The sequence below is a fragment of the Dromiciops gliroides genome, chromosome 3, assembly GCF_019393635.1.
Source record: "Dromiciops gliroides isolate mDroGli1 chromosome 3, mDroGli1.pri, whole genome shotgun sequence".
NCBI classification, from domain to species: domain Eukaryota; kingdom Metazoa; phylum Chordata; class Mammalia; order Microbiotheria; family Microbiotheriidae; genus Dromiciops; species Dromiciops gliroides.
Window position 1 is genome coordinate 48,074,063 of NC_057863.1, and position 11,021 is coordinate 48,085,083.

Consider the following 11,021-nt stretch of genomic DNA (forward strand, 5'->3'; position numbering starts at 1 on the left):
ATAAAGTCATCAGAAAGAACTTCTATTAGAATTTATAAAGCTATCTCATTAGATGCCCAACTGGACAGGATACATACCATCAAAGCTGCCTTGTTCAGAAGCCAAATGCAACAGCTGATTATACGTTTCAATGGAAGGTTGGTAAACGAAGACTCCAGAATTGAAACAGTCAGGCCACCCTGGGTCTGGTGCTGCTGATAGCTCCTCTCTCTCAAAAAGCTCATCAATATTTGTCAGTACCTAATTCAAAAGGAAAACAGGAAATCTATAGGAAGTTTCCCTGGCATATCCATCAACTACAATCTTCTCACACTAAATTCTCACAGCATCAAGGTAGCACTTGTCAGAAGCTCCAGTTTGCAATAAAAAAAGGGACGGATTTAAGATGACCTGTTTATACTCTTCTGTCGTCTGTCTATTTTGACACTTGAATGTTTTAATCACCCTTAACTGCCAGTTTTAGCTGCATTCCTCTGAACACTTAACAGGTCTCAGTTACTATATATAGCCTTTTTAGCCACCATGGGCATCTGGACTCACCATAGTATCTGCATCCATGAACACACACTTTGAATACTGAGTTAGTGACCAGCAGTGCAGTTTGGTTAACGTGACCCCCAGTTCAGGTCTTTGCATTAAGGTTAGATGAGCTGAATCCCTGCTGTCCAAGATGTCGACCATGATGACTTCATCAAAAATCTCCTTTAAAACTTTCCTGTTAAAAGAAAGTCCAGTTGGGTGGGTTAATTTTGCTAAACTGTTTCCCTCTTCTTTATCCCCCTTCTGTTATAAGAAATGGCTTATGGGGCAGGAAATAGAAAAGGGACATGTTCAAAATAAAATCCATATAAAAACAAAGGATTCAAAATTTTAAATAATTTTAGAATTCAAAATGAAATAGAAAGTTCAACAAAAATAAATAAAATTCAGTTCATAGGGCTCGACATTCTTTAGAAAAGCAAAAAAGCAGAACTACTAACTCCACTGTGACACAAGATTGCTACTTCCGCTACCCTATACCTTATCCCTTTTCTATCAATTGGTTACTCTGATAAACTTTCCCTCCATTATGCCACCTATTCTGTAATACTGTAGGACAAACTGTTCCTCTCAACCTCATTGTATCTGTTGTTTCTTTCGAATCACAATGTCATGAAAATTTACAATGGAGGTTTGGTCATTGTTTCTCTCTCTCCTCACACCCCTCCCACATCTGGCTTTATCACACTGCTAATACAACACGGCATTGGGGCAGCTAGGTGGCGCAGTGGATAGAGCACTGGCCCTGGAGTCAGGGACCTGAGTTCAAATCCAGATCAGACACTTGACACTTACTAGCTGTATGACCCTGGGCAAGTCACTTAACCCCAATTGCCTCACCAAAAAAAAAAAAATGACACACACACACACACACACAAAAACCCAGACAAAAACAAAAACAAAAAACCACGGCATTACTCTCTTATTTCTAGTGTATTAATTAACATGCTGATCTGCAAACCAAAGAAATCACCTGCAAATATGATTATTAACTATTTGCAAATGGGCGTTTCTCTCCAATAAAATTCTATTTTCCCCATTCTTTTCATTCTTCTACAGATCCTTCTAAACATTGGTTAAGTTTCTGTCATAGTAAGAAGAAGCTACTAGACTGCTTTGTTAAAGGGAGCCCCCTGTACCCATTATCTGGTCATCCCTACATTTGGTTTTTTGGTTTGTTTTTTTTTTTTTTAGCGAGGCAATTGGGGTTAAGTGACTTGCCCAGGGTCACACAGCTAGTAAGTGTTAAGTGTCTGAGGCCGGATTTGAACTCAGGTATTCCTGACTCCAGGGCCGGTGCTCTATCCACTGCGCCACCTAGCTGCCCCCCTACATTTTGTAGAGACTTGTTTGTGCACATGTTTTATTTTCCCAGTAGAAGGGGAGCTCTTGGAGGGGAGGGACTATTCTATCATTGTCTCTGATTCTACCCCGAGCACCAAATGCTACATAGTACACACATAATAAATAAATACTTAACCAATCTACTAAATCACAGAGGGAATACTTGGACAAGGAGTTTCCCACTGCTGAAATCAGAGATCCTTCCACTTTCACTTACTCTCCTGGAGATGAGTTATATAGAGTTACATTTCCCCCTAAAATAGTTAGAAGTCATGAACATTAGACATATGAAACTGTGTATCACAACAGATCTCAGAGGTCGGCAAAGACAAGCAATCGGCCTAATTTTCTGGTGCCCTCAAGTTTCTAGATTATGCAGCTTCCTTTAACAAGCATTTGCCACATTTTGCCTAGCACCAGGCTAGGAACTGTAGGGATTACTCCCTTTGGTCTATGGATAGACAGTGTGGGATATGTTCTTATCTTCACTATGACAGAAACTTAACTAATGGGAGTTTAACAAAGTTCTTGAGAGGGACAAGTGACCATAACTTCCACGAACAGAAAATCAGTAACAGTTCCAAGGGCAAGCCTTGTCTAATAGGAAGCCCTGGGCTCCCATCCCACCTCCCACACCTACTAACTATGTGACCTTGGGCAAGTCTCCTAACTTCTCAGTGCCCTTGGCAACAAGTTGACTAACTCAGTCACAGAAGAATTGCTGATCTGCAATGGTTGAAAGAGCTTCCATACCAGACATTCCTCACAATGATAAATAAAATAAAATCACAGGTCAAGACCAACCACAAAAACCAAACCAGAAAAAAAAAATCCCAATATCTTGACTATTCAAAGAATGAAATCCATAGAATTGAAGTAGAAGAGGAGCCTCAGAGGAGACACGATATCCGTTTTCAAATATGTGAAGCCTCACTGTAGGAGGGATTAGGCCTCATCTGTTTGGCCCCTGAGGGCAGAAGGGCACAGTGAGCAGAAGCTGCTGGCTTCTGAGCTGCTGCTTCAAGGCTCATTCCAATCGACCCCATTACCTTAACTACTGAAGTAAATGTCAAAAACAATTCCTGAAGTTGGGAGGGAGAAGCATTTCTTTTATACCAGTTCACCCAGTAATTAGCAAAAACAAGCCATGCCCCAGACTCGGTCAGTCCTGCTAGCTGCCTGTACACCTTTTCATTAAAAGACTGCACAGTAGGAAGTTGCTTCTCTGTCCCCCAGGAACAGAGGTTTTAGGAGGCTATAGAATGCTCTCTTTTCAGGTGATCTTGGGGTTTGACTTCTGAAATTTCACAACAGAACCCATTCAATTCTCAGAAGACAGTTGGAGGGAGAGTAAACACCAACCAGAGCTCCTAGAATGAGTTGTTATTTGTGTGTGTGTGTGTGTGTGTGTGTGTAATTCTTTTTTTTTTTTTTTTGGCAGAGCACTGAGGGTTAAGTGACTTGCCCAGGGTCACACAGCTATTACATGTCAAATGTTTGAGGCTGGATTTGAACTCAGGTCCTCCTGAATCCAGGGCTGGTGCTTTATCCACTGTACCACCTAGCTGCCCCCAGGAGTCATTTTTTAAACATATTAAGCCCTAAGGAACCAATTCAGACATTTCCATTTTAACTTCATCTAAATCAAGGTGAACTAACCAGGTCTATAAGCAGACGGTGTCCTTTGGGAGAGGGGAACTCAAGCACGGGCAAACCTCTAGTTCAGGTGCAAACAAATAAAGGGCATTTAAGAATGCTGCAATTGCTGTTCAGTTGTGTCTGACTCTTCCTGACCTCATTTGGGGTTTTCTTGGCAAAGATGATGGAGCTGTTTGCCATTTCCTTCTCCAGCTCATTTTACTGAGGAAACTGAAACAAACAGGATTAAGTGATTTGCTCAGAGTCACACAGTTAGTAAGCGTCTGAGGATGGATTTGAACTCAGGTCTTCCTGACTCCAGGACACAGAACCAACTAAGCATGATTGTGATGGAAATTAAAGGTTCTTTCAGTCCTTCCAAAGGTTCAAAGTGCCATTCCTACTGCCAGCAATAATGCCCCTACTTTTGTATTACCGGAAGGGTTTCCCTAGGGAAAAAAGGGGGAAAAGTAGAAACTTATTCCAGTTAAGATGGCATTCCATGGGCAGCTAGGTGGTGCAGTGGATAAAGCACTGGCCCTAGATTCAGGAGGACCTGAGTTCAAATCCGGGCTCAGACACTTGACACTTACTAGCTGTGTGACCCTGGGCAAGTCACTTAACCCTCACTGCCCCCCTTACCCCCCAAAAAAGACAGCATTCCATTTCAGGATGGCAAATGAAGTGTGACTCTGAAAAGCTGTAGGTAAAAGTTTTAAAGTATTTAAAGCAATTAACAGAAAGACCAGTTGCTTAGGAGCCAATTGGCTTTAAACATGGACAAAAAACCAGGGACTGATTTCTTTGGAATGATTCTCTTATTCCTCTCTTAAAAATGATTTATTTAGGAATGTTGCTTATAAGTTTTTCTTTGCTTTTCTCATAAGCAGAAAGAATAAACATTGTGGGACAAGTGGTTGGGGATGAGGAGGAAGACTTGTAGCCTGCTATTCCTCAAGCAATCTAGCAAAAAGAGCTTCAGTTACAAAATCCTTTCTAATCCTAATAAATAGATAAATGGGTGGTAAGTGAATGAATTGCTCTTGTATAGTGCCTGAGCCTCACAACAACCCTATGAGCTCGGTACTGGGATATGATTGCCCTCCTTTTACCAAGAAGTAGATTGAAGCTCACAAAGGTGAGATGACAAGTGGGATGTGTCAGGGTTCCCTGACTTCCCATCAATCATGCTATCCACTCTACCAGGCTGCCTCATCTAGGAGCCAAACTTTCTATGCACTGATAAGATAGTTCCTGAAAAGTAGTTGGTCTGCATGCCAAAGAGGCCAGAAATTTAACCAGTGAGGACAAGTTACAAATAGAAGAAGGAATGTCTTACCTCATTGACTCAGAGACTTGTGGGGTTATCAGCACAGTTAACGTTTTTGTCGTTCTGTGTTTTTTCAGGGAGGAGCCGAGCACCAGGGCTCCTTTGGCGTAGGAATCATTTGTTGACAAGGTCACAAAAGACTGATCTTAATGGAAAAAAAGAGATGATGCTGATTACACTATCCCAGAATCAAGGAAAAGCAAGACAGAACAGTCCGTTTACTTCCTGGGGCAGTTATTGGTTATTGCTTCTCATGGCCTTTTGGCTAAGATAAGTACACTCTCTGGGAGGGAGATGGTGCAGGGAAGTCTCCTGTTGCCAAAGCTTTTTTCTTTGACTGTCATTCAGCAAAAGTAGCAAATCTGAAATCACATTTGCTTCTGGACAAAGAGTCCATAAACAATTGGTAGATTAGCCTGGGTCACACTTAGTAGGGTAACTAAATAATGAAAAGATAAGGTTTCACTTTTATTCTCATCACAGCCATTTAGTATGACTCTCTCATTTATTTGAACTCAGGTCTTTTTTTTTTTAAATAAAAGTATTTTATTATTTTCTAGTTACATGTACAGATAGTTTTCAACATTTGTTTTTATAAGATTTATAGTTCTAAATTTTTCTCCCTCCCTCCCCTTCCTCCCCCCTCCCCAAGACAGCAAATAATCTGATATAGGTTATATATGTACAATCACATTAAACATATTTCTGCATTAGTCATGCTGTGAAAGAAGAATCAGAACAAAAGGGAAAAACCTCAACCCCCCCCCCAAAAGTAGAAATAGTATGGTTCAATCTGCATCTAGATTTCACAGTTCTTTTTTTCTGGATGTAAAGAACATTTTCCATCATGAGTCCTTTGGAACTATCTGGGACCATTGTATTGCTGAGAAGAGTCAAGTCTACCACAGTTGACTAAAACACAATGTTGTTGATACTATGTACAATGTTCTCTTGGTTCTGCTCATCTCACTCAGCATCAGTTCATGTAAGTCCTGCCAGGTTTCTCTGAAATGAGAAATAATGAGCCCCTGCTCATTATTTTTTTGTTTTTTGTTGAGGCAATTGGGGTTAAGTGACTTGCCCAGGGTCACACAGCTAGTAATTGTTAAGTGTCTGAGACTGGATTTGAACTCAGGTCCTCCTGAATCCAGGGCTGGTGCTCTAACCACTGTGCCACCTATCTGCCCCCTCATTATTTCTTACAGCACAATAGTATTCCATTACATTCATATATCACAACTTCTTCAGCCATTCCCCACTTGATGGGCATCCCCTCAATTTCCAATTCCTTGCTACCACAAAAAGAGCAGCTAAAAATATTTCTGTACATGTGGGTCCTTTTCCCTTTTTTATGATCTCTTTGGGAAAAAGACCCAAAAGTGGTATTGCTGGGTCAAAGGGTTTGCATAACTTTATAGCCCTTTGGTCATGGTTCCAAATTGCTCTCCAGAATGGTGGGATCAGTTCACAGCTCCACCAACAAAGCATTAGTGTTCCAATTTTTCCACAGCTTCTCCAACATTTATTATTTTCCTTTTTTGTCATATTAGCCAGTCTGATAGGTGTGAGGTGGTACCTCAGAGTTGTTTTAATTTGCATTTCTATAATCAATAGTGATTTAGAGCATTTTTTCATATGGCAATAGATAGCTTTGATTTCTTCATCTGAAAACTGCCTGTTCATATCCTTTGACCATTTCTCAACTGGGAAATGACTTACATTCTTATAAATTTGATTTAGTTCCCTATATATTTTAGAAATTTAGGCCTTTGGCAGAAATACTGGCTATAAAAATTGTTTCCCAGCCTTCTGCCTCCCTTCTAATTTTGGATTCATTGCTTCTATTTATACAAAACCTTTTTAATTTAATGTAATCAAAATCATTTCTTTTACATTTCATAATATTTTCTAGCTCTTGTTTGGCCATAAACTTGAACTCAGGTCTTCTAATGCCCAATCTGCATCCCACAAGAAAGCCTCAGGGAAAAACGCTCCTGACTCAGTCCCCGGGGGAATGCCAGCATCTGAAAATTAATTAAAAGCAATGAAAAGATCACATAGTCAGGTTGGCTTCAAAATAGATGAAAAGCCAAGTCTAAATACAACTGCCAACAGGAATCTAGATGATCTGAGAATAGTACTTGAGTCTTTAATCTGATTTGTAGCTTTCAGTTTACATGCATAGGCATGTAACCAACTATATGCTGAAAATCAGAGTTTGTAGAGACTCAGAAATGAGCCGAATGAACTGTGTATGGGGAAAGATGCTCTGCATTGGGGGTCGGAAAACTTAGATTCAAATCTTGGCTGTTAACTCTCTGCAAGATACTTGAGCAAGTCACCTAACCTCACTTGCCTCATCTGAAAAATGGGAGGAGTACCCACATAGATTTAGCCCTGGAAGGGATCGAAGAGGCCATGTAGTCCAGCCCTTTTATTTTTCAGATGAGAAAAGGGAGGCTCAGAGAGATGAAATATCTTTTTTTTTTTTTTTTTTTGAGTCACAGAGCTCTCGTCAGTGTCCGAGGCAGCTTTTGAGGTCAGATTTTCTTTGTTGATCATGTCGTGCTCCCCTTCCCGTGGCTGCTATGGGCCCTCTTCCAAGTTGAAATCCAGGATCCTATAACACACCTAGATTGATTTTGTTTGACCAATTCTCAAAACATTTGAACTATTCTCTCTCAAAAAATGACCCTACAGGGCAAATCCCACTCCGTGATTTGTCTTAATAGAAACCTGCAGCCTCACACGCAAGTCTGGAAAGACTGCAGGGAGTTACTATCTACTTAGCTGCTAAAATGGGAGCTGGAACATCCAAGGAATATTTTCCCATTCAGCTGGTGTAGTGGTGGAAGCCCAGAGAACATCAGGATTTCCCCTGGTGACAGAGTTCAATTAGGTGCTAGCTATGCCTCATACCCTGTGTGTCACCTTTCAGATGTTAACTGGCCAGTCCCTTTCAGAGAACTGCAGAAAGCACATTCATAAGCAACTTAAAGTATTTAAACAGAATAAAGAAGATACTTCAAGCTTAGTTTTGACTGGCACTCGACAATCTCTCTCTACCAGTAAGCTAGGTATTTGTTGGAGCAGGAAGTCCTGGGTTTCCTCACATCCCTTTAACCAATTTTCAAAGCAGAGGGTTGATGGTTGTGAAAGTATGGAAAGGAGGGGAAGGAAGGTGGCTAAGCTGAGAGATTGCTGGGTGAAAGGGAGAACTCTGAAGAAGGGAGCAAGAATGTCATGTCTCTGAGCATATTATCAAGGAAGGGGAATGGGTTTAATGGAAAGCCTGTTGATTTAGGTTCAGTTCCTAGTTCTGATGCTTGCTACCTGTGTGTGATCTTGGCCAAATCACCCAACTCTGTGGCCATCGGTCTTCTCATCTGTAAAATGAAAGGCTGGGAGTAGATGATCTCTCTAGCTATTATTTGATCATCTTTACCTCTCTTATTTTCTGCCAGAAAATAAGTGCCAGCTGCTTTGTCATCGTTCTGTCTTGTTTTCCTTTCCTCTGATCCATGCGAGGTAGAGTGAAATAGTGGTTAAGACAGCTGACCTCAACGTCAAACAGGATTCAGAGCCCTGCCTCAGACACACACAGGTTGTATGACTGGGCTGGTTACTTCACCTCTGCCAGTGGCTTTGGGCAGCTCTCAAAGACTATACATATGGAGGGCATTGGTCTCACTCATTTGCAAAATCTGCAAAATGAAGAGCCTTGTCAGGTTCCTTTTCAGCTGGAAATCTTCTGAGCCTGTTGGTGGTCCTAGGAAGTTCATAATGAGTCACAGTTTCTGGGACTGCTGGTACCCTGTACCTCTATTGTGAAACGATCCTTCAAAATAACCAACAGTTAAACACTGTGCAATTTCTAGGAGAGGTTTAACACTCCAGGATACAGGACTTGTTCAGTTGTTATGTTCAACTATTCAGAAGAATGATATAGGACCATCACCAAGGTAAATGTGATTCAAAGACTGGAGAAAGGATAACCAGGAAGAGTGAGGACAAAGTATCCCTAGCATACAAAGATTTCTGGCAGGAAGTGATAGGAGGGAGGGAGGGAGGGAGGGAGGGAGGGAGAGAGAGAGAGAGAGAGAGAGAGAGAGAGAGAGAGAGAGAGAGAGAGAGAAAGAGAGAGAGAGAGAGGATTGATCATAGGATTTAGAGCTAGAAGGGACTTTAAGGATCATTGATTCCAGTGCTTTCATTTTGTCGAAGAACTGGAGGCCTAGACAAATCAAGTGACTTGTCTATGGTTACACAAGCAAATGGCAGAGTCAGGATTTAGAATGAAGACTCTAGGCTCGAATTTTATTCAGGATAGATCCTGGACAGGGAATATGATTGTTGTGGGACAGGGGTGATGAACCTCTCTGTGTATCATGGAGCCTTCAGGAATGGGGTGAAGCCTTTGGACCCCTTCTCAGAGTAATGGTTTTAAATGGATAAAATACACAGAATTATAACTCTAGGATTATAACTAGGAAACCAACGATACTGAACCACTTATTAAAATACATTTTTTTTTTTAGTGAGGCAATTGGGGTTAATTGACTTGCCCAGGGTCACACAGCTAGTAAGTGTTAAGTGTCTGAGGTCGGATTTGAACTCAGGTACTCCTGACTCCAGGGGCGGTGCTCTATCCACTGTGCCACCTAGCTGCTCCATTAAAATATATTTTAAAAAACCCAGTTAATGGACCTCTATGGACCTCTGGTTAAGAAGGCCGGAGAATAGCAGTGCTTTCACATTTATTACAACTCCTAGTCTGGCGCAGAATTGGATTGCACGTCGTATCTGCTGCCATTTCCCCATTCACCCATCTCGTCCTTTAGCCCCAGTCTCTGATCAGAAGCAGCATCTTGGCCCTCCATATTTGCAACAAGTGGGCTTCCGAAAAGCAAGAGCACAAGGAGTCGACTCAGGTCAGTGGGAGTCCCAGATCCCTGGGACCTGCTCCCGGAGGGCAGACGGGCAGCCAGACACCTCGTGCCGGCTCGGGCTGTCCCGGCTCCCCGCAGCCCTGCAGGGCCGGCCTAAAAATAGGGGCGGGCCAAGGACGATGCAATGCCTAAGACCGCCGGGTAGAGCCGCAACCCGGGCCTCCTTCCAGAGGAGCAACTATAGTTTCGTTCCTTCCTGGGGGCCTTGGAGGGGAGAAGGGAGAAGCTTTGGGGGGATTCCGCAGTGCCCAGATCGCCCGCAGGAGGAGGGGATGTCGGGGGTGGGGGGCGAGGTGCCTCCCCACCCCCCACCCCCACCTCACCCCAGCAGCAGCTGCTGCAGCTGTCAGTCCTTTAAAAGGGAAGGGGGGGTGTGGCACGCGCAGGAGATGGAGACAGGCAAAGGGGTGATCCCTCAGAGGAGGGAGTCTCAGCTGGGTTGGGGGGCGAGTTGCCTCCTCACCCCCACCCCCATCTCACTCCAGCAGTAGCTGCAGCAGCTGTCAGTCCTTTAAAAGGGAAGGGGGGGGGGCGGCACGCGCAGGGGATGGCGACTGGCAAAGGGGTGATCACTCAGATGAAGGAGTCCCAGCTGGGCTGGGGGTGGGGAATGGGATCACCAAGGTGCGCTGACACCTGGCTAGGAACACGGCAAAGCCAGTCTCTGGAGCCTCCGCCTACTCAGGGCCCTCCGGAGGAGGGAGGGTGACACACCAAGCAGAACAGCCTGGGTGCCCCCCCCAAAAAAAAACCCACCTCAAACTTCTCCACCCCCCCCCAAACCATCGTACCCCCTTAGAGGCTATAGCGTTCCCTGCAAGCCCCCGAGAGTGAAATTGAAAACGAAAGGCCGGGAAGGGGAAGGGAGAGATAAGGAAGAAGGAAGGAAGGACAGAAAGAGCACGCAGAGTCCCGGTGCTAGACCCAGTTGGCCCCGGGAGGCTCCCCGAGCCCCGCCTGGGCTGGGCCCGGACGTACCTGTCATGATGCGGGCGGGCCGAAGCAGCTGTGGAGGCACTGACTGTAGCTGCGGAGTGCAGCGAGCCCAGGCGCTGTGGCGAGGGGGCACCCGAGAGGAGCAGCTGGAACAGAAAGAACCCGTCAGCTCGGTCTTATACGACACGGTCACGTGGAGCACGTACGCTGGCTTTCAGCTTGCATCCTTCCTGCCCGTGGGTCGCCGCTTGGGCTGCTCCAGCTGACCACAGCAGCCAGCGCGG

At 44.0% G+C, this 11,021-nt stretch overlaps 1 protein-coding gene across 2 annotated transcripts in view; it reads right to left on the bottom strand.

The window, feature by feature from the left end:
- GYG1 (glycogenin 1) overlaps window positions 1-11,021 on the bottom strand; it is a 44,951-nt gene extending 33,930 nt beyond the window's left edge. The window contains exons 1-4 of one of the 2 annotated variants that reach the window (XM_043991730.1): window positions 10,780-11,021; window positions 4,862-4,997; window positions 541-715; window positions 78-240 (exon numbers count right to left, since the gene is read on the bottom strand). In XM_043991730.1, the coding sequence (XP_043847665.1) occupies window positions 78-240; window positions 541-715; window positions 4,862-4,997; window positions 10,780-10,786 (481 nt within the window). In that variant the 5' untranslated portion in view covers window positions 10,787-11,021. The remainder of the gene's footprint in view (window positions 1-77; window positions 241-540; window positions 716-4,861; window positions 4,998-10,779) is intronic. The other variant, XM_043991731.1, reaches the window with a different exon arrangement.